The sequence below is a fragment of the Lissotriton helveticus genome, chromosome 10 (genome assembly GCF_964261635.1).
Source record: "Lissotriton helveticus chromosome 10, aLisHel1.1, whole genome shotgun sequence".
NCBI classification, from domain to species: Eukaryota; Metazoa; Chordata; class Amphibia; order Caudata; family Salamandridae; genus Lissotriton; species Lissotriton helveticus.
Genome location: NC_136071.1, coordinates 853,281,985 through 853,307,210, shown reverse-complemented (window position 1 = coordinate 853,307,210; position 25,226 = coordinate 853,281,985). Strand labels below are relative to the sequence as shown.

The window sequence follows — 25,226 nt, the reverse complement described above, 5'->3', positions numbered from 1 at the left end:
CCAGAAGAGGGCCATGCTACTCCACCTAGGGAGCAAGGACATTCATAACATCGCAAAGACTCTGGTGGAAGCCACGCCAAAAAATCACCACACCCTAATAAATGCCCTCAATGGACACTTCGAACCAATGGCCAACCAGGACTATGAACGATTCATGTTCAGACAGGCAAGACAACTGCCCGAAGAGTCACTGGACACGTATCACGCTCGGCTCAAGAACCTGGTGACCACATGTGGATTCGCCGACCCCACGGAGGAGATTTGCGGACAAGCCATTCAAGGCTGCACGTCTGCCAAGCTCCGGGAGCAAATATTGGAGGAGTCTGGAAAGTCGCTCACGGGCATACTAACCCTAGGGTCAAGAAGGGACCCGGAACATCAACCTCACGACCAGCCAAATCTTGTGGGTACTGTGGGGGATCACCACACCAGGCGGCCGAGTGTCCTGCCAAGGGCAAAAGGTGTTCGGGTGCGGACGGTTCAACCACTTCGAGAAAGTCTGTAGATCCAAGAAGTATCGCAAGCCCAGGCAAGTGGTCAACGCGGTGCCAGAAGGAGATCGAGGACAAAGTGACATGGACGATTATGAGGATGAAGAGAGGGTAGTGCATAAAGTACACATGATCAGTACCACAGCGAGAAAAGCACGACGTCTACCACAGTGCAGTGTCCTTGTTGGTTCCCAAGACGTTATGGCGGTAGTGGACACGGGCGCCACCATAAACATGATGGCCTCTGCCCTCCACCAAACCATGAATCCTCCGCCGATGCTGCACCCCTCAGCCATCACTGTGTTTGCGTATGGCCAAGACACACCCCTGAGAATACGAGGCAAGCTCCGAACGTCCATATCCCATGGGGCGCAGTCCATCACCACCAACGTCTTTGTCACCGAAGATGGACAAGGCATGTTGCTAGGATGCCGAGCGGCCGAAGATCTAGGGGTAGTGACATTTGCCTTCAGGGTGCACCAGGAGTCCATTCAACACCTTCTAACGGAATTCTCGGAAGTCTTCAAAGGGATCGGAAAGTTTAGAGGCAAAGAGGTCCATCTCCATATCGACCCCACCGTCCGCCAGTAGCATTAAGACAGCGGCGAATAGCGTTCCATCTTCGACCACTGGTAGAGGAGGAGCTCAAGAAGCTGGAGGCCACTGGAATAATTCAAAAAGTGACTGGTCCCACTCCATGGGTCTCTCCCATAGTAGTCACACGGAAGCCCAAACAGCCCAGAGCGGTGAGGATCTGTGTGGACATGCGGCTGCCCAACGCCTCCATCAAGCGGGAACGCCACATCACCCCCACCATTGACGACCTCATCGGGGAGATGGCCGGAGCATGTTGGTTCTCCAAGCTAGACTTACGTTCTGGCTACCATCAACTGGTGTTAGATGAAACCACCCGAAACATCACGACCTTCTCAACACATGTGGGGCTCCGGAGGTAAACCCGGCTGAGTTTCGGAGTATCCAGTACGGCCGAAGTCTTCCAGAACATCATACAGGAACTCATCACGGACATCCCTGGTGTAATCAACGTGAGCGACGACATTATGATACATGCTAAGACCATCCCTGAGCACAATAATCGCCTGACTCAGGTACTCCAGCGCCTACGAGAGGCAGGGCTCACCCTCCATCGAGAGAAGTGCGAATTCCTAAAGCGGAAATTACAATTCTTCGGATACACGTTCTCCACTGATGGAGTTAACCCTGATCCCGAGAAAGTGAAAGACATTAAGGACGCTGCTGCCCCCACCACCGTCACCGAGGTCAGGAGCTTCCTCGGCATGGTGAACTATTGCAGGAGGTTCATCCGTGATCTTGCCAACCTGACCCTGCCATTAAGAGAGCTCACCAAAGACTCCACCCCCTGGAATGGGGCCCAGAGCAAGCCAAAGCATTCAGGGAGATCAAAGAAGTACTTTCGGAAGCCACCACGCTTGCATTCTTCGACACAAGAAAACTGACACTCGTGGCTGTAGACGCGGGTCCCCAGGGACTAGGGGCTGTGCTGATGCAAAGGCGACACCAAGATGAGGACTGGGCCCCCGTGGCTTTTGCCAGCCGATCCCTCACCGAGATGGAGCAGAGATACTCCCAAATCGAAAAAGCAGGCGATCGCCATACATTGGGGGTGCCGTCACTTCCACCTATACGTCTATGGCAAGCCTTTCGTGGTAGCAACGGACGACAAAGCCGCCGCCGTGGATTGAGAAGTGGATGTTACAGCTCCAAAATTACAATTGCAAAGTAGAGTACCAACCTGGTTCACGGAACCCAGCCGACTATCTGTCGCGACATCCCCGAGCGGCCACCATCGAGGAAATGGAAGATGCAGCCGGTACTGAAGAATATGTTCTGTGCATCACCGCCTGTTCATGTCCTCTACCGATTTCCATGGAGAGCCTGGCCACCGCCACAAGCAAGGACGACTGCCTCCAAAGAGCCAAGGCGACTCTTCGAAGTGGAAACTGGCATAAGGCCAGAGAGGAATGGAAAATTTTAACGACCGAAGCACAGCGTGTCATGGACAGCCTATATCATGTAAGGGACGAGCTCAATGAAGACGACACCGGATGCCTGCTACGAGGACACCGGCTGGTGATCCCCACGTCACTAACTGCCCAGGTTGTTCAACTTGCCCATATCGGACATCAAGGCATGGTCAAGACAAAGTCACGACTCCGAACCAAGGTATGGTTCCCCCTGATGGATGAACTGGTGGAGGCTACAGTCCGGTCCTGCACTGCGTGTCAAGTAACCGGAGAAGCCATTGATGATCACTCCAAATATCCAGAGGTGGAAATCATATCATCACCCAGTGCCACTGAAGTGATCCCTAAACTTGAAAAAATCATGGCGGCCCACGGTCTCATACGTGAGTTAAGGACTGATAATGGACCTCCCTTCCAAGGGCAAAAACTGGCCAGCTACCTGAGCACTCTTGGCATCCAACACCACCGTGTCACACCCCGCTGGCCACAAGCGAATGGCGAAGTGGAGAGATTTATGCGAACATTGAATAAGGTGATCAGAATAGCCCATGACAAAGGACAGTCAATAGAACTGGCAATCTTCACGTTTCTGAGAAGCTATCGCCAAACACCCCACACCACGACAGGTGTAGCCCCGGTACACCTCCTCATGGGTCGTGTGGTTACCGATTCCATACCTCACCACCCCAAGTGGCGGCCAGAGACACCCGGTGACACCCGAATTGATGCCAGACGCCACATGGCGCATGCTCAAGTCAGTCGTTGAAGGAGGGCCAAAGTCATCCAGATCACCAGAGGGGATGCTGTACTGCTCAGGAATTGCATCACAAGCGGCAAATTCAGGTTACCATATGAAAAGGAGCCCTGGACTGTAGTTAATGTCAGAGGAACCCGGGTCATTGCTACCAGGGGAAGAGAAACAGTAACCCGCAATGTATCCCACTTCAAAAAGTACAAATCTGAGGGGTCTGTGTCCTCCCCAAGGAGGCCTGAGAACAGCTCGTGCTTCCCGTCAATGGAAGACATCAACACCGGCGGCTCGATGGACATGTTCTCCCCTCTGGAGTGTCGGGGGTCACCTGATTCCGTGTTGACTCCGCCAGACAGAGCAGTGAGTGAAGAGCTGGAGGGCAGTCGCAGTCACCCCGAGACCCAGTCCAGCGAAATCACCCCTGACGCTGGAGTCGGTGAAACGCAGAGCCAGGGCCTGTCCCAGCACCAGCTGCAGAGAAACCCAGCCCCGTCCTGCTGACTGAGGGACCATTTCACGTAAGACTATTTTCAAATGTACCTTCTGAGCATTGTATCCAGATGTAAGTGATAAGTCAGAAGAAGAGCGGAAGATGTGTCTGCTAATGTTTTGTTTTGTTGTTGTTGGAGAGGAATGTAGTGTTTTGCCTGTGACATCACAGGCGTAGAGCGTGAGGGTCATATGACCCGAGGTTAATAAAAGTGGGCTTGCACGCATGTACGCCAGTTTGGCTACAATGGCAAGACCAATAACTATCACCCCTGTCTCTGAGTACTTATTAGCAGGCCCCTAAGTGTGCAGATAACGGTGCCCCCAGTGCGTCGCCCCGGTCTGGTGGCAGCCAGCGACACAACATAGACCAGTGCTGTAATCCTGCATTTGCAGGTTTGAGCCCCACCCCACCCTTGCGCTGTACACAGCATGAGCCGGCGCGGTGGCAAATAAATTACATGGCATTGAAATGCCATCATATGTATTTGTGTTTGGCAGCAGCGTTTGCAGCAGGCGGGGCGACGCTCCCCTGCTCCTGAGGACGAGTCGCCTTTGGCAATAGCTTGTGGCCATATGTCTCTGTCATGTTATTTACTGCTGTTCAAAACAAGCGAACCAGATATGCTTTCCCTTTGATAATGAAATGTAGTTTAATCCCAATTGTATTGCCCCACACATAATCCAACCATCACCCTTGGCTTCTGCTTTTTTACCGTCTTAAACTTTAACAGTCTCATCCCCAGCATACTGACCAGGTTGCATCACACGTCCCTCCCCACAAATGGCCAGCACGCCCTAGAAGCTCATCTTTGCTATAGGAAGTTCCACGTCAGCTCACATTCCACCCAGAATGGAGATCACAGCAGTTTTTCAGATGGTACAACCCTCCCCGCTTTTGTTTCTGATTACATCTGTCTCTTTCAGGTCACTTGTTCTTAATTCTATATCAGCAGCCTAGCAAGCCACCAACATCTACAATACCATCACAAACGTATCTCCTCTATACATCACCATTATCAAAGCGAAACTGTCATGAACAGCAGTGCACACTTACCACTTTGCACTGGTCCTGAGGGGAGGTGCGGTACTCCAGACTTGCTGAATGTAAGTTCTTTTAGAAGCAGAAGAAGCTGGTGGTGTGTGCAAATTGTGGGTGCTGCTTGGCTTTGCATCTCCAATGGTTGTACTAGGCCCATTACATGAATAACGCCATGGAGGACTACACCTCCCATGGAGTTGAAGTCCACATATGTGAATCTGATAAAATGAGGAACAAAAGCATCAAGAACATACCATAAGTCATTAATCATCAATCTTCATGTTCTAGTGGTGCCCAGGTGCGGATTGGCAATGCGGGCATTCGGGCATGGGCCGAAGGGCCGGTGTCTCCGTGCCCTCTGTGGGCCGTTTTCTCCTCTTTCCCAGCCACACAGTGAAGCTGCATTCATTTCTCTGTCTCTGTGCTCTCTGTGGACTAGGAAAGGGGAGAAAAAAAACGGCCCACAGAGGGCATGAGACAGAGACAAAAAAGAAATTAATGCAGCTTCACTGTGCGTGCAGCGATTATCCGCTGTGGCCTCTCCTTCACCCCCTGGCCTGCTAAGCAAGGTGATTGTTTGCAAAAATCGGCCTCCCTGGGGGCCAGGTGTTGCTCATGCCTTTGAGCCATTTTCACCTCGGCCCCCCAGGGGCACACGCAGCACATAAACAGTGCTAGTTTTAACACCTCACCCACAGCCCTTCACATTCAGGGCATACTGGGCGAGGAAGAATGGGTCTCGCTGTGAGGGCCAGGTGATTTTTGGAACTTGCACCATCTTCACCTCAGCCTCCCCCTGGCTACCCTGGATGACCCAGCAGCTGTGTTTTGTGCTCCCCTGCCAGGACATTGCCCTGAGGCCTGCAGGGCTGGGGAGGGCTGATTAATTTACTAATTGCAGGGGTCTTACTGCTGTTCATGTGCTCCTGAGCTGAAGGTCTGGAGAGGGCTGAGTAGGTTAGTAATAGCAGGGGCTTCCTGCTTATTAGGTGCTCCTTACCTGGAGGGCTCGAATAATTTTGTGACAGAAAGGGGCCTTGCTGTTTTTTTAGTTGCTCGGCATATAGGCCATTGTCACCTTGGCCCTGTGTCCTGTGCAAGAAGAGTATCCTCTCACTTTCCTTCCTTGTCTGTGCCAAACATCTTAAGGATTTTGGGGGCCCTGGGCCAAATATATTTTTGGGCCCCTGTTCGGAACAGATTTGAATTTATAATCCAATTTCTGCTCTTTGATGCCCTCTTTCAGCTGGTCACTGGACAGAGCACTACCATACTTGTCCAAATTCTTAATGTATTTACATCTAATATTCAAGGACATTGACGTGTGTTTTCAATATTACAACACAGTAGCAGCTCACTAAAATTACTGAAAATAATTTCAGTGACATCCTCCCATTTCTCAATTTTGATCTCAAAGACATTTTTTTATGGATGTTGCATGAAACAAACACATTTTTCTGCAAAATCTCTGTGATAGGTTCTTACTCATCGCCCATATTAAAAATACATTTGAAAACATGGTATTTAAAACAATCTGTTTAAGGAGTATGCATGGTCATTAGGGCAAGATTCTCTGAAGAACAGAACTGGCTCTATCAAGGGGCTCCCTGAAAGGCTGGGGCCCTGGGCCAGAGCCCACATTGCCCATGCCTTAAAACGTCTCTGGTCTGTGCATAGGTATATGTGGCCTGACGCCAGAGTTGCAGAGATCGGGATTCAAGTTTGAGTCCCAGCGTCTGCTCAACAACCTGTGATTCTGGGCAGATCACTTCATTGCCCAGGCCCTTAAATAAAAAATCGGATCATGTGTACTGTAATTGGTACTGATAAATAGAACTGTGTTTTTTGTATATAGACATCACCTGCTGGCTGTGAAATACATTTATGACTAGATTGTACAGATACATTTTCCAGCATTCTTTACACCCCAGACTGCCTTTTCCTCGTTTGTGAATTCTTACTTTTGTTATTACATGTTCTATTCCCAGAGATTCCAGTCTTACCCTTTCTCCTTAACTTTGTGCTAGATTTCTGATTTATGTGATGATTAGAGTCTAGGACATAGCTGGTTGGGAAAGAGTATCTAACGGCATTGTGCAGGGCGTTAAGACTGCAAGTAAGTATTCAGTTATCAGAACTGCAGTGCTCCTAGTCTTTACCAATGTTACTTGCTCTGTAAGCTTTAAAAGGCTAAATTTACTAAATATTTCTCTACAAATTAGACCTCAAAGAGTAACCATATGGTGTTCCATGAAAGGGCACGCCCCTTGAATGTGGAACACGCTCCTTAATTGTGGGCGACGCCCCTTGAATGTGGGCCACTTTTTTCGTCAGTGCCCGGGCCAAATTGTGATCCCAATCCGACCCTGGTGGTGCTAACACCTACTGCAACGACCAACTATGAGAGCTGTCCTCTATCATGACTACATTCCATAAATGAATCACCTTTCGGGAAGCTTAATTGTCCAAAATCATCAGTGCTTTAAAAGCCATGTCACCTCCCACTGAGTCATGCAATACTTCCTCTGACAAAGTGCTTTGAAGCTGCCTCCTACTTCAGCACCATGTAAAAGCCCCAAAAAAAAACACACACAACAAACGCGGAATACTTGTGCAAACACATAGATGACTTAACAAATAATGTAATTTAAAATATTTAGTTCTTTTACATAATTCCTGACTTTTGTAAAACCCTCAAAACACGCTGGAATACATAAACAATATACTAGAGTGCATGCTGTTACCACCATCCAAATGGAGGTAGCTGAGTTACATGCACTGTGTTATGCTGGGTTAAGTTGTGTTGTATTACCTTATGCGGGATTTGCTGAGAGTAACTTTCTCATTTAATTTGGCTTCCTCACGCTAACACCGGAGAAACACAGTAGGTTAGCTTCAATCAAGTTAGAAATTAGTTAAAGGAGAGCTGAGACAAACAGAGTCCAAGTCAGGAGGAAACAGGAGTGTCTTCAATGTCTTTCTGTTGGTCAAGCCACCATCAATACTTTTCAGATAAATGGGAAAGCCATTGCACCCGCCTTATTTAGAATTTGGCGCAGTGTGACATCCACCAAAAAGTGGTAGAGGTTCCGTCCACCTCATTTAGAGTGCATCAATGCACTTGTAATATGGTGGACGGGGAAGCCAGCAATTTTTGGCAGATGTCTCTCACCTGGCCAACTCTAAATAAGCCCCTTAGTCTGGCATACTATTTCAAATCAAAATACAGACACAGAAGTGGCTCCACAGAGCAGAGAAAGGCTTTCTGACTAGGGTAAACAAATCAGCTCAAATACTGAATAAAGTGTTACATGGGGCAGAAGGATTTCCTACATCTGTCTTCTCCTGAACATGGTTGGCCTCACGGTTTGTGTCAATGGAGATGACAGACTCAAGTATTTCCTGTCTTGCATGAAGTGGGTTTGCAGCCCTCAGCTCGCTCGGAGGGGTAAAGAAGGCATGGTTCATGTGCTCCCCTGCATAAGTTTCATGACTTTATCCTTGAAACAAATCTATGGCTACAACTCACTACATACTTCATGGCTAAGAGCAGTTGTATTATAGGAAATGTATCCGTGGGCAAGATGCACTTGCTACCATTTGTCTTGCAGTGGCCACATTTTCAAGTTGGAGGAAGAGGCAGATGGATTTTCTTTAACACTGGATTTAGCAATACCGATGTATTGGAATGTGCATGTTTCTTTAATTGCACAGGAACTTGACCAAAGGGAAAAGATGGAATCCTTTTTCTTCAAGTAGCCAAACTATGGAACTCTTTACCCCCGAAGATAAGGTCCACCAACAACCACCTTATCTGCAGAAATCTACTCACGGTTTGGCTCTTCCCCACATAAGCACCATACGCAAACAGAAATTTACAGCATATCCCTCTGTATATAAGCATTTGTTTTCACTATAAATATGTACCTATCTTTGTGTATTACTTTGTATAAACATGTAAAATAATTATATTGTTGAGAGAAAAAATAATAATAAATAAATAAAAATCATCTTTGGTCTACATGTACATACGTCCATTGTGCATCTATGTACCTTCCATGTACTCGGATCTGTGTGTCTGCTATTTTTCTCCTGAAAAAGCATATCCACTGCACTACCCTATTTCTCAGCCTATACTTTGCTCAATATATCTTCTAGCCCAACCTTCTGACTCATCTCAAACTTCTTTCTACTACTCTTTCCAATGCACTACCCTATCTCTCATCCTATACATCTATCAATAAATCCTCTACATCCACTCTCTCATTTATTCCAAACCCCATACCACTACTATGAGCACCAAAATAACCCTTTCTAGACTCTCTCCTAATCTACCCCTCCTTGCATCATCTGACACCTCTTTTTACTATACCGATCCCCCTAAAACAAACCTTTCTAAACTCTTCCCTCCGACTCCTCCCCTCCAAAACTCCTTTTTATTCATCCAAAAGCCTCCTCCTACTGCTAAGCCCTTTTAAAAAAATTTTTTTAAAAACTTCACTCTTTTATCCACTATCCTTTTCAATCAAAATTAACAGAGTAACATGTTCACTTCTGAAATTCCATATTCAACTATACTAATTCACCACTAATCCTTTATTGGGTTCCAGAGTAACGTGCTACTCGCCAATAAAGAGCCTCAACACCCCATCAGGGTTACAAGCGCTATATAAATGCAAACCTTTTTCCTTTTCTACCCCTCCCCAACCCTTCTCAATCCAAATAACATATCCACCACTAAAATTACTCTCATGTTTCACCATACTAATTCAACACTAATCCTGATGGGCTCCAGAGTAGCGTGCTACTTGCGCTTCAAAACCCCATCAGGGGTAGCAAGCGCTACATAAATACAAACCTCTTTCCCTCTTCTATCCCGCCACCTACCCATCTCTACCCAAATAACTGAATAACATATCCACTATTCAAATTACTTCATATTTTAATATACTAATTTTCAACACTAATCATTTATGGGTTCCGGAGTGGCGTGCTACTCGCCAGAAAAGCGCTTCAACACCCATCAGGGGTAACAAGTGCTATATGAATGCAAACCTTTCTTCCCTTTTTATCCCTCCGCTATCCTTCTCACTCCAAATAACTGACTAATATCCACCACTGATATTACTTCATATTTCACCATATTAATTCACCACTAATCCTTTATGGGCTTCCTGAATAGCGTGCGTGCGTCAACAAGCGCTATATAAATACAAACCTTTTTTCTCCTCTAGCCTTCTGCGATCATTCCAAATCCAAATAACTCACTAACCTATCTACCACTTAAAATGTACTTGCATGTTTCACTATACTAATTCAACACTAATCCTCTATGGGTCCCGGAGTAGCGTGCTACTCGCCGAAAAAGCGCTTCAACGCCTCGTCAGGGGTAGTAAGCGATATATAAATGCAATTACAATATCCCCTGACTTTGTCTGTCTGTGGCCTCATACAGTAGTGTAGCAAGGATGCTACAGGCCCTGATACAAGCAAGGACAATGGCCCCTTTGACTGCTGTTGTGGTAGTAAAATAGAGCAAATATCAGGGTTGAATGGGCCCCTCGTGGCTCTGGGCTCCGTACCACTGCACCTGCTGCTCCAATAGCAGCTCTATCTCCCTGCCCCATATTGTTCTAATGAATGGTGTAGCCAGAGAAGCAATCTTAGGGCATTTTAGATTGCTACTGAAGAGTAGAACTTCTGCTAGTTTTCGTGAGTTATTCGAATAGTTTCTAAAAGCAGTCCTTGGTAAGAATAGAGCCTTGCACAGCATCACAAATGTAATCCAAATCTGTTGCTGGAAAACCAGTTATCAAGCCAGGGCCATTATTAATAGTGAGTCCATCAGCCGCCTTGTTGGTTGTGATGCTGTGAATTTAACGGACGACGTGCGAGGATTTTGACAAATATTTTGTAACCATGACCTTGTGGTAAAGTTGAATAAAATAGACAACTATTGTAGTATATTTGGCATGAGCTGTTCCAAAGGGGCCCGAGAGAATTATTTCACAGCTTTGCAGCTGTGTGCTATCCAAATTACCATGGGGTGGAAAAATGAGGCTTCAACCCGTGAGATGTTATTGATGCAAGCACTATTCCTGATCGATGGGGGAGGCACATGTCCGAAAGGCACGGAGGGATCTACCTCCTCCATTTATTTATCATTTTACAGGGAAACGATTATGTGTGAAGCAGCAACAGGAGAATTCCTGTGATATTATATTATTTTATTATTTTCCAAAACATTATGTTCATCCGGGTCATTTCTGGCAATCTCTCAGCTTCTGTATCCCCATGAAATTTGTAGTGTTCTCATATTTTTCTTAGCTTCCTAAATAGGCAAAAGTTTGCTACTGAAGAATTTAAGAATGTGGAGATTGAGAAATATCCCGCATGCAGGCCACGAGCCACTTCCCAAGCCTAGGCACCATTAACACTTTCCAGAGTAAAATATAGCCATTTTTGTCCTTTTCATTCTCTGCATGAAAGAGAACAGTGTTCACGAGAACTAATTCTAGCCTTTTCTCTACATCACTGTTGCTTCCTTTCTATGTGCAGCTTCTGTTTTATACAAAGGTCACTACTGTGTAGCCCGGCAAGAATTCTAGACATTATTTCATATCTAAATTGTTCATCTCGAAAGAAAAACACAATGTCTTCATTTCAGTGTTAATGGCTTATGGATAGTAGCACTTTAACCCTTTTGTGGGTCAAGCCGAGCAATTAAAATTGCCAATGGGTGAGATAACAGAAGTCGTATTTGGAGATATGTTGGGTTTATTTGGTTGCTTGAAGTTGAAAGAATTGAACCGTTCCATATCTTATCTCCATTTTTACTATAGTCACATTTCTTTGCACCGCATCATTTCCTAATCAGATTGAGTGCATTTTCTTGTTCGAGGTCTTGTGCCTATCATTCATCACTGTATCGAAGTAATTTTTCTTCTTCTTAGAGGGTAGGCAAGGCATTAAGTGCTGTTCTTACAAACAGTGGCCTGTGCAATAGTACTGTGGTGTAGGAAAGGTGGCTGTGTAAACGTTTGTTAATGTCACGTTATCGTGAAGGACATTTCCTTTTGTTAGTTCTGAGGCCTCACTTTTTCTGATGTGCTTATTGCTGCACTTATTTGTAGTGTTATTACCAGTGCAACCAACCCCAAAAATATCTAACATATTCAACAGGTATTGTCCTTTTACAATTTCGAAGTTATACATGATATCAATGTCATAGAAGATGACATTAGTGATGAAATATGTGAGGTAATTAGCAGTGCATGGCAAGGCGTGAGTTATAGTTACTTTAGAGCACGAGTTATATCTGCATAACTAACTGATGAATTTCAGTCTTTTTGTCAGTTTAAAATGTCATGTTTTCACTGAGATTTTCACGTAACTATAGCAAACTTTTAAACTTTGGTTTTTAAGTGAATTTCAAAGGTTCTTATTAATGTAAAGTTAGATATTTCAATTCCAAACTATACCTTCACTTTTACCTCTGTTTTTTTCAGTGAATTTCTTTTTTTTTTTTTTTAAATCAAACAGTAAGATGTCCATCACAGTGCAATCCCCTGCAGGCGCCTAGCCGCCCACTAAACCCTACTGCCGCTGGGTAATATATAACAATTTTTGGTTTGCTAATACCTTTGGCACCATTTGACGAATCTTCGTGAAACTTTTGAAAAAAAAGTTCATCCACCTCAGATCCTTCCTGGAAGGCTTTGGGATTATCCATCAAGGGAGAGGCGAAAAAAAAGGGAGGTCCCTAAAAAGATAATCCCCGTGCATTTTCCATAGATTTTTTGGGGAAAGCGATATCACAAAAACTAATGCGAGGAATTACACCAAATTTGGCAGGAAGCTTGATTTTGGACCAGAAATTATGCTCTTTGTTCACCTGACTCACCTCATCAAGCCTCAAGAGGCCCCTGGGACCCCATTACCTGGGGCAAAAAATATATTGATAGAGGAGGGGTAGCGTTGACCCCCTCCCCAAGCCTGAAGCAGCCATTGGGCCCATCCCTGGGGCCAAACACATTACTTTTAGGGTGCACTGCCCACCCTCCACAAACCCACATAGGTAAAGGCAACCCCATCCCCCAGGGCCAAACAATAAATAGAGGGAAAGGGCTGCACAGCCCCCTCCCCAAGTCAGTCATACAAAGTCCCGGGAACCCCATCCCTTGGGGACACTGCTTTAACTCTGTTCAGGGAGCCCACCCCAGAGACACTGCGGTTTCCCTGCCTGCAAGACCCCAGGTAGGGAAAGAAGTGTGCTCCCACCCGGCAGAAGCTTTTGAAAATGCACCCGCTGGGTGGGAGCACCCTTCTGTTTCCCTGCTCACGCTCTTGCGAGCAGGGAAACTGTGATTACTCCTGCTGGCGAGAGCAAGCAGAAATAGATGCTCCCACTGTGCTGGAGTGATGCCGGCTTACTGGGACCGTAGGGCGCAACAATATGTTTTGTGGGTGTTCCACTTATGCTTATATTGAAAAAGGCCCCTAAGGATGGGTTTCCTGAGGCCTCTTAAGTCCTTGAGAGGGGGCCATGCACAGCTAATTATGCCACATATTACCTCACTCATGACATGTTCTATAACATCATTTCAACGTTTGAAATTACAATATTTGTGACGAGACTGTGCATGGCAGGGACTCAAGTATTAACCTTAGGGCATGAGTCAAGTTACTAGAGATGACTATAACTGGTGAATCACAGCATTTGTTTTTAGTTTAAAACATTTGTTTGGCACCGAAATGTTCACCTAGCTTTAATGTCACTTTAACATTTGTTTTTTTTTCAATATATATATATATATATATGAAGAAGCCTTAATCTGGCAGCCCACGTGTGCGTGCTCTCTTCCTTCTGGTAGTAGGGTATATATATATATATATATATATATATATATATATATATACACACATACATACATACATACATACATACATACATACATACATATATATATATATACTCCCAGTTGCCCACGTGGCAGGAAAGCACTCCAGAACCAACAATGCCTCTAATGCCCCAGCCAGCAGAGGAAAATGCGACCAGACGCGTTTCGAGTTTGTATCTCTTTTTCAATGGACGTTCACCTGTGTCCTCCGGCCAAGCCCCGCCTTACATGTGCTGCTGCTGCCTCCTGATAGGCGAGTGTGTAACAAGCAGTCCTCACAGGCTATAGTAGGAATCGAGTGAAGCTTCAAAATCACTACAACACTAGCATCCTTTTACTTTTATGCCCCTCGGTGAGCACTCGCAGGTGAGTCCGTTTTACTGGGTGCGACAAATAGTTTACTGTGGAGTGTATAGTGGAGTAGTGTGGCTCACTGGTTAGAGGCGGCAGACCCGGAAGCAGAGAACGGCCCGGGACCAGGGTTCAATTCCCGACGCGGCAGGGTCGTGGACCAGGGTCAGCTGACTCGATAATTCTCGCCTCGGTGCCTACTCTAACCAGGGATCACACTCGGCAACTCTGGGCATTAGCTTGCCTCATCTCTACAACGGCCCCCCACATTCGCCGGGGATGCCTGGTTTCACCTTGGAGATACCCAGTAGGGACCATCTCACAGGGATAGCCAGGACGGGTTCCCCAGCGGTCTACAGCGCCACGACGCCTGAGGGCAGCAGTGCGCTTTACAAGACACATACATTACTAATGAAAAACACTTAAATGCCAGTTCTCTGTCACTGGCACTGTTCCTTTAAAGGACCCTTAAACCCACGTTTTTAAAAACATCAGGAAATCTATTTTCAGAAGTGAAGACAGGGAACAGGTCCTGGAAACAATACTTTTGTGCCAGAAGGGTGCCTTTGGGTTTAGATTTGGCTCAAAGAAGGGTGGCCTGACAGGGAAATAAACTTGCTGCGAAAGACCCCTTTCATCCTGAATCATAGACTTATGAACGAGTTTATCGAAAATAGATTAACATTATTGTAATCTAAAGGCAGTGTTCCTTTAAACATTACTACATCAGACAAAGGCCGATAGCTTCAAAGGGTACGCTTCACATTTGAGAAAATATAAAGGTGGATCTAGTTCACAATGATAAAGGTGATGGTGGTAAAAACAGGGTGACCTGGTGGTTTCAATGGGTGATTTGGGCACCAGCTGTGTTGGTCTGCATGTGTGCAAGGATCAATAGCTGCACTGGCAGTAGAATTTGCTCAATGGTTAAGAAGAAAACATAAAAAGGTCTTCCATTAACATGTATGTTCTAAAATGAATAAAGCCTTCATAGCTGGACATCACACACGGCAATGTGTGAACTCAAGAAGGCATAATATATTCCCTGTGGTTCCTAGTGTGTAAACTTCATATAGACGCTCTGGAAAATGTATGCTCTGTATTATAGTTTATTTACTTTATTGATTAGTTAATAAATCATGCGTATCGATAATATTGTGTTATGAAAAGTACTTACAACCGGCAAGCCTCGTCAGATGGATAACTCATGAATTGATATTTCTGTTTTGTAAAGCAATGGTTTATAGGTATAGTTACTACAGTGTTCTTAAGGGGATATACAACAACACTCTATGCAGTGGAAAAACACAGATGCTACTTTAAACAACTAGACAATGTACAATTCCAATTCAGTTGTGTATAGACGATATCTTGATTGATATGTGTAATGGACTGGAAACAATAAAACACTAAGATACAAAGATAGAAACCGTTAAAATAATACTCTGTTCATTCTCTCATTTGATATGCCTATTTTGTTTGTGTTTTTATTGATCAGACTTGGAAACTTTCATCTTTGATATTCTGAAGGGGGAGAACCTGTCCAAGAAAGCCAAAGAAAAGAAAGACTTCCTGCTTAAGAAGATTAAAGACGTTAAATCCAAGTACGATTCTGTGTTATTTCTTTCGTCTGTGTTTTGTCTCTATGCTGGGCAAGGGTGTAAAATATAGAGATTTATGGGCTCATTCACAAAGGTAAATTCGGCCTTAAGCGTACGTTTATTACAGAGTGTACCTCAGCTACGCTTTCCAGGAATTCACAAAGGGATATCTGACAGGTGTAAGTATATTTATGGGTGCAGAGATCTCCGCACTTGTAAATCCCACAGAAGGGGTGGGATTTCGGGAATTTCGTGACTTGGATAGCCTTGGAAGTTTGTGAATGCCCAAAAACGAGTTTTTGTGGGCATTGACAAACTGCAATACTTTCTCTTATTAGCCTGAAACATCTCATATTTTTACTTCAGTCAATTACTGGCGTAAATACCCTTTCCAGAGTGGGAGGGGAAATGACCCACTTCCAAATTTGATGAGGGTGTAGGGACGGGATTTCGCCATAGGAAAAAACATGTTTCCCATGGAGAAAAAAATAACTTAAGGAAAGAAATGTGCATTTGCAAATGGGAACCCATTACCCATGGAAGAGTTCACCACAGTGAACTCAGCATTGATGGAAAGCATTTCTATCAACAAAATCATATGATTGCCCTAAAAACTCCTGTGAAAAGGTACAGCTTTCCATTTGCATTCCTTTCAAATTTTGTGAAGTCAAAAATAGTAGTAAACTACACTCCGACATAAATTTAAAATTCTGAGAGTAGTTGTAACTTAATTTGTGAATAGGCCCCTCCATGTTAACTAAAATTGTGTTTTAGCCTTTAATCTGTTCCTTCAGAAACTGGTTTGTTGTTGGTTTGATCACCCACAAAATGCTTTTTGCTCCAAAATGTACTTGTAACGGTGCAGAACTGATTTAGTAGTGACCCTTCAATGGATAAATGTAGGACTTATTTGTTGGGTGGTGCCTCAAGCCTGTGAGCAGTTTCATACTTGGCCACCCTCAACAGCGACATATATTCAACTACTTAGCAGAAAATCTGCATTACACTGAGTCCATTTCATCCTCATCACATTTCTTACTTTGGGCTTTTGCTGCAAAGGTGAAATCTGTATGCCAGAAAAAACGAAAACACAAATTGCTGACTAGTAGCATGTTAAATATGACGTGAGATTGAAATCTGAGTTATGTGAATGTGAGCACATTGGCTCCCAGGGTGGAACAGGGGTTATTCCAGAATAGTGATGCTAAATAGGTGAATAGCGCCAAACTCACAAGTTTGTGGTTATTCACAAAGTCTTGGCAGTCACATTTCTACACTCACTGTGATTATCAGATTTACTCATTTCAAGTGCAGGTATACATTTCTAACCAATATGGCAGGATATATGCCTCGGTGCTGCACTGGCTTCACCACGTATTGCCGTAATTGAGGCAAGGACTGAGGTCTTTCCATTAAGGAGCCCATATGGGCTCCCTAACTTGCATGCAAAGCTAGTATTTCACAAAGATGTTGCTTGGTGCACAGATAAAGGAGACCTGTCTAAAAGCTGCACACAAATACAACAGTGTTTATATCCTTTTTGAGTAAAGAAACATTGGGAACTAATAGTGCGTACACTAACACAGAGGCTACTCTCAATGTGTGTTCTGATGAATGTACCAACTTAGTAATGTCTAAAAACAGAGTGCAGAAAGATGTCGACTTAAATAAATGGATTCGAGTTTAGTAATGCTTGTTTTTTGTTTTTTTATCTTGGTAAGGAGACTTCAATGGATTTTCCATGTGTCTACCCTTACACATTGTTAACTGAGTTAGGTACACTTGTGTCAGCATCCCTTTTTAGGTCTCGCCTGACTCAGCGCATGCACTGTTCTAGCGAGACATTTAGTGAGGGCTCAAAAAATGCTACCATTGCCAGCCTAGAGCTACGGTGCATGTGCACGGGCGCGCGCTTAGGAGCAGAGGCGCCAAATGGCAAACCTCTTTATACTCATTAAGCGCCCGAGATCACTTTCGCCCACGATCACTTTAGCAGCGCCCCTTGATGTTCTCGTTCAAAGAACATCAAATATCAAAGAACATGTTGTTGTGTTAATGCTTTGCTGCGCCCGTTTGACTTACAATGAGCTTTCTCTTTCCACAAACTCGATGTTTGTGTTCCTTTATTTTGAAATGCTTTTAGTATTACTGTCACACACACGACAACCACACAAACAACCACAACTACACACACAACCACACACAACCACACACACACCACACAACCACACATACAACCGCACATACAAACACACACACACATAGATACAACCAGACACACACAACCACACACAGCCACACACAACCACACACAACCACACACACATGACCCCACACTCACAGCCACACACATAACCACACACACAACCACACACATACAACCACACACAACAGTCATAACCACACCCACAAAACCACACACAACCACACACACACAACCACAAGCACCCACACAACCACACACACACAACCACACACACCACCACACCCAAACACATACACAACCACACCTACACACACCACCACAACCACACACACAACCACAACCTCACACACACACAACCACACACACACAACCACACCCAAACACACAACCACACACACACGCAACACACACACACCCACACACACAACCACAACCACAGACAACCACACAAACAACCACACACATATGACCACACACACAACCACACACACAACCATACACACAACCACAACCACACATACAACCACACATACAACCACACCCACAAACCACACCATCATACCCACAACCACACATACAACCACACATACAACCACACACAACCCCCCACACACACCCACAACCACACACAAGCAAACAACCGCAACCACATATATAACCACACATATAACCACACATACAACCACACACACACAACCAAACACACAACCACACATACACAACCATACACACCTAACCACACCCATACACACAACCACACACATCACCACTCACACAACCACACATACAACCCCACACTCACACACAAACAACCACACACACACACAACCACACCCACAACCACACAACCACACACACAACACACACAGCCACACACAACAACCACACACACAACCACAACCACATACACACACAACCACACCAACACACACAACCACACACACAACCACACACACACAACCACACACACAACCACACACACACAACCAACCACAAACACAACACACACAAACACAACACACACCACAACACACAACCACACAACCACACACACACACATGACCACACTCACACAACCACAGCCACACAACCACAGCCACACACAACCAACCACACATCCACACACACACCCACAACCTCAACCACACACAACCACACACACAACCGCACACACAAAACCACACAACCACACCCAATCTCACACACAACCACACATACAACCACACACACAAACACACACAACCACACAAATTCACAACCACACACACACACAACCACACAAACAACCACACATATAACCGCACATACAACCACGCATACAACCACACACAACCACACACACGCAACCACACACACACGCAACCACACCCCACGCCCATCCATGCAACCACAAACTACAACACACACAACCACACACACTACTACACACACAACCACAACACACACAACCACAACACAACACACAACCACACACACCACACCCACACACAGAACCACAACCACACACACAACCACAACCACACAAACAACCACACATATAACCACAGACAACCACACATACAACCACACACACACAACCACACACACACACGCAACCACACCCATCCACACAACCACAAACCACGACACACACACACTACCACACACACAACCACACACACACAACCACACACACACGCACAACCACACTCACACAACCACAGCCACACACAACCAACCACACATCCACACACACCCACAACCGCAACCACACACAACCACACACACAACCGCACATACAACCACACACAACCACACCCACAACCACAGCCACACACAACCACACACATCCACACACAACCACAACCACACACAACCACGACCAAACACACAACCACACATCCAACCACAACCACACACCCAATCACAACCATACACAACCCCACACACAACCACACCCAACCACACATACACCCACAACCACACTCGTACCCACAACCGCACCCACACACAACCACACCACACAACACAACCACACACACAACCACACCAAGCACTGGCATAGCCAATAGGTCTCGCCTTTGGGACCTTATAAGTGTTTAGCCACTCAACAGTTGATGTGATTGCACCAAGGATATTGTGCTGCATAACTAAATACTTAGAAGGTCCCAAAAGCAAGACCTATTGGCTATGCCAATGCTTGTTTTCTTTCCCTCCCCCTTGATGACTTAAACATACCAGAGAAAACAGTGGGTAGAGAAGATTCAAGACTGATGTTAGGTTCTTGATATTTACTGTTGCTTAGCCTGTGCTAGACAGGAGATTCTGATGTTGGATGATGTGGGGGAGTATCGATACTGGGCACTGATTTATTGGAGGATCAAACTAGCAGACTTACGGTGACATATAGACTCTGGTAGGTTGTCGTACTTTAGTTCTCATAAGTCATACCCATCTTCCAGTTCAATATCCCCGCACATTGCGTCTTAGTCACCAATGCCCCTGCTTCTGCTGTTGATGCACACAGCCTGTCATATGTAATATCTTCAAATAACTGGATCTGTGACTCCAGGAATGTGGATCTGGAACTCATATTAACCAAATTAGCTAAATTATCTAATGCATCCTGAGTATCCACAGATCAGATGAATTAAAAACCACATCAGTACGCTAACTTTATTATAAATGCGATATCCCTCCGTTTTCTGTCTTTCCATGTATTTTGGTTGACCCCTAGGTAGGTTGCATTGGGAAGTTCTATAAGTGTTGTCACTCAATGTGTTCTTTAATACAATATTCCTTAGGTCGCACTATTCAGTAGTAACAACTTCCCCAACTGACACTGTCATATTGGCTCATTACACTTTTAATTTCTCACTCACTGCATCCTCACCTCAGTTTATGGATTTGTGATGGATATGATGAGACCAGTAAAGAGACGTGCTTGGGTGTCTAAAATGTCCATCGTGGAACCTGGAGATCTTGGTTGTGAGGGTTTGAAACAAAAAATTAGGCAATTAACTGGTCATGGAGCGACCTACAACAAGCTCATTGATATGTTTATAGACTACAGTGCACTGAGCATTTATCTTGGTTGTGAGCCCAGCTGCTCCTCTTGGCCAAAATATGTTATCCTCATGAATCACTATACCCATTCTCTACCAATTATGAACATTTAGAATGCTTAAAATCTGAAGTATAAGGTGCAATATCGAGAACTGAGTTGACTAATATTAATCAATATATGTTTCTTTTGAATATACTCGAATTTCCCTTGGGTTTAGTATTGGAAATATGCCTAAGCATGGCCTAAAGTGGTACATGTAAGAACATGAGAACCTCAACATATGAGATTTTAAAACTTCACTGGAACTGCAGACCGGTTTCAAAGCTGGTTTAAAAAAATATTAATAATATTTTAATAGAATATTCTCTCTAGATATTATGGGATAATGGATATTAGTTGTTAGAAGGGCGATCCCAGGGGAGACAGAAGGTGTCTGACTGACCACCCCGAGACCCACCTTCCCTTATGGAATTGGCCGAGCGCCGTCGAGAGGCCTCCTTGGCAAGGCTCCTCTCCTACAATCGTACCAGCCGAGCAATCACACCACTACAAAGGGACACCACACGAGAGTAGATTCTTAAGAGTCTTTATCGGGAATAAAGGCAGGTTCTCGCAGTAATATGTACAAAGGGATCGAGAGATCCTTAAAGTCTCGGTATCAGGGGGAAGGGGGTAGCGGGACAGTCTTAGTACTAACTGGTACTAGGATACCCTGCGCACAGCTCTCAATCCTCGAGCTGGGGGGTGCAAGGAGCCGCGACAGCGTCAGCAGGGCACTGAGGTTGGTTTGGCGGTGTCGGGCCGCGACAGCGTCAGCAGGGCTCCGAAGATGGTTCGGCTTGGTCGGGCCGCGACAGCGTCAGCAGGGCTCCGAGGATGGTTCAGTTTGGTCGGGCCGCGACAGCGTCAGCAGGGCTCCGAGGATGGTTCAGCGATGTCGGGCCGCGATGGTGTCAGCAGGGCACCGAGGATGGTTCAGTTTGGTCGGGCCGCGACAGCGTCAGCAGGGCTCCGAGGATGGTTCAGTTTGGTCGGGCCGCGACAGCGTCAGCAGGGCTCCGAGGTTCCAGGCACAAGAGTTCTTATCAGGATCAGCCGCGACGAGGTCAGCAGGGCTTCGACTCCAAGATACAACTGGAGTCCTAATCCAGGGCTGGCCCAGATATAGGACTGGAGTCCTTTGATGTCCGGACCCTCGCGCCTGGGGGTCAGAGGGGCCGGGATGAAGGTGTCCAGACACCCAGCAGGGGGGTGGAGCCAGCGCCCAGGGAGGCCGATCGATACCAGGCGTCCGGGGATGGCTGGAGGGCCATCGAAACTCCCCTCCTCCTGGATCCGTCAAGTGGCCACTCTACCACCTGGGCGGATCTTGGTGCCTCGATGTCGGGGCTTCGCTGGGGCCGCGGCCGTGGTCGGGCCGAGTCCACGTGCTCGGGACTTGATGGGCCCAAGATGGAGTCGGGCCTGAAATGGCAGCCCGGAGTGGTAGCAACCTGCCGAGTTGGGGCGAGCATGGTTCGCCGGGGTCCAGGGGGGAGAGCTGCCGGTTGCCAGGGGGGGCTGTTCTCGTCGGGAGTTCGTGGAGGGTAGTGGGAGTTCGTGGAGGGTAGTGTCACGGGGGGCGACAACGGGTCGATGGAGGGCCGGTGTCGGCCAGGGCCCGCCATGCGGGAGGGGTAGGACCACGCCATGAGGCCGGGTCCAACACACGTCCCCTCCAGCTGAAGGCAGGGAGAGTCACCCATCTTCTTGGGGGTTCTCCTCGCCGAGGCGGAAGAAGCGGGACAGGCCGTCAGCATTGGCGTGGTCGTTGCCAGGGTGATGCTCCACAGTGAAGTCCATCCCTTGCAGGGAGATGGACTATCGCAGCAGCTTTGGGTTTTCGCCACGCATCAGCATCAGCCACCGCACGGGCCAGTGGTCGGTCTGGACCCGGAAGTGGGTGCCGAAGAGGTAGGGCCGGAGTTTCTTTAGCGCCCACACGACGGCGAAGGCTTCTCTCTCGATGGTGCTCCATCGTTGTTCTCGAGCCAGCAGGCGCCAGCTGATGAAGGCCACAGGATGGTCAACCCCCTCGGGGTTAACTTGTGATAGGACTGCCCCGATGCCGTGCTCCGAGGCGTCGGTTTGGACCACAAACTCTCGGCTGTAGTCGAGGGCTTGGAGCACAGGGGCGGCGCACATGGCAGCCTTCAGAGTCTCGAAGGCCGTCTGACACTCGGGGGTCTAGTGTACTTTCTGTGGTTGCCTTTTGGAGGTCAGTTCAGTGAGGGGCCCCACAATGCTCCCATAGTCTTTTATGAAGCGCCGGTAATATCCAGTGAGCCCCAGGAATCCTCGGACTGCTGTCTGGGTGTCCGGGGGCTCCCAGGCCACGATGGCGTCAATCTTGGGTTGGAGGGGAGCCACATGGCCGCTCCCCACTTGGTGCCCCAGATAGGTCACAGACCCTTGGCCTATCTGGCACTTGCTTGCTTTCACAGTTAATCCGGCCCGTCGGAGGGCCGTAAGGACCTCCCAGAGGTGCCTCACGTGCTCGTCCCATTGGGGGCTGTACACCGCAATATCGTCCAGATAGGCGGCACTGAACTCCTCTAGCCCCGCTAGCACTTTGTTCACCAGTCTCTGGAAGGTAGCCGGGGCGTTTTTCATGCCGAAGGGCATCACCTTGAAATGGAAGTGATCATCGGGGGTCGAGAAGGCAGATCGCTCTTGGGCACCAGGGGTAAGACCGATCTGCCAATACCCGGCCGTGAGGTCGAAGGTGCTGAGGTACCTGGCGGCCCCCAGGCGATCGATCAGTTCATCGACTCGGGGATGGGATGGGCGTCGGTCCTGGTGACGGAATTCAGTCTCCGGTAGTCGATACAAAACCGGAGTTCCGGAGGGGCGCCAGAGGCGGCGGCTTTAGGGACCAGGACAACTGGACTGGCCCAGGGACTGTCTGAGGGCTCGACCACTCCCAGGGCTAGCATCTTGGCAACTTCGGACTGGATGCAGGCCCGAACTCGGTCGGGAACTCGGTAGGCCCGGTGTCTCACGGGTGGGCTGTCCCCGGTGTCGACATCATGGACACACCACTGCGTGACCCCGGGAGTGAGTGAAAACAGGTCCGCAAACTGTCCCAACAGCTCTTTGCAATCCTGGCGCTGTTCGGGTGTCAGGGCGGAGGAGAGGGGGACTCCCTCGACGGAGCCGTCCTTTTCAGAGTACCTCAGGAGGTCGGGCAGGGGCTCGGAGTCGTCTTCAGCTCCGTCATCTGTAGCTAGCAGCAGGCTCAGCTCCGTGCGGGCAAAGTGAGGCTTGAGCCGGTTGGCGTGCAGAACCCGAAGGGGGTTCCTGGGGGACTCCATGTCTACCAGATAGGTGACGGGGCTCTTGCGCTCCACCACTTTGAAGGGCCCGTCCATTTGTCCTGAAGGGCACAAGGTTCGACCGGGGACATGACCCAGACCTGCTGGCCCGGCTCGAACTCGATGGACGAGGCGTTCTGGTCATACCAGCGTTTCATCTCCTCCTGACTGGCCTCAAGGTTGGCCTCGGCAAGTTCCCGAAACTTCCGAGTCTGGTTTCGGAGGGTCAGGAGGTACCGGTAGACATCAGGCGGAGCATCTCGGACTGTAGTCTCCCAGCCTTCCTTGACTAGGCTGAGGGGACCTCGGACAGGGTGTCCGTACAATAGTTCAAAGGGGCTGAACCCCAGGGACTTCTGTAGCACCTCCCGATAGGCAAACAGGAGGCAGGACGTCCCATTTGCGGCGGAGGGGCTCTTCCAGGCCCTTGATCATCCCCTTGAGTGTTCGGTTAAACCGCTCCACAAGTCCATTCCCTTGGAGGTGATACGGGGTGGTGAACTTATATGTGACCCCGCATTGTTGCCACAGGGACCGCATATATTTTGATATAAAGTTTGTGCCCCGATCACTCACGACCTCTCGGGGGAAACCTACTCGGGAGAAGATCCCCATTAGCGCTCGGCCCACCACGGGGGCCGTTATGGTCCGGAGGGGGATGGCTTCTGGGTAGCGGGTGTCATGGTTCACCAGGACGAGGATGAAGCGGTGCCCCTGAGAGGTGCGGGGGTCCAGGGGCCCCACGATATCAATCCCCACTCGCTCGAAGGGGGTGGTCACCACGGGAAAGGGTTGGAGCGGGGCCTTGACTTTTCCCCCGCTCTTTCCGCTGGCTTGACAGGTCGGACAGGTCCGGCAGTGATTGTTCACATCGTTGCGCATTTTCGGCCAGTAAAAATGGGTCACCAGGCGGCTGTAGGTTTTGTCCTGCCCCAGGTGTCCTGCGAGGGGCACGTCGTGTGCCAGGTTCAAGAGGAAGTCTCTGAATCG

General features: G+C 47.4%; 1 protein-coding gene across 1 annotated transcript in view; it reads left to right on the top strand.

Annotated features, from left to right (window-relative positions):
* The window catches only part of SKAP2 (src kinase associated phosphoprotein 2), a 501,186-nt gene that overhangs the window by 53,796 nt on the left and 422,164 nt on the right, over window positions 1-25,226 (top strand). Inside the window, exon 2 of the mRNA XM_078663472.1 lies at window positions 15,529-15,634. Coding sequence (XP_078519598.1) covers window positions 15,529-15,634 — 106 coding nt within the window. The remainder of the gene's footprint in view (window positions 1-15,528; window positions 15,635-25,226) is intronic.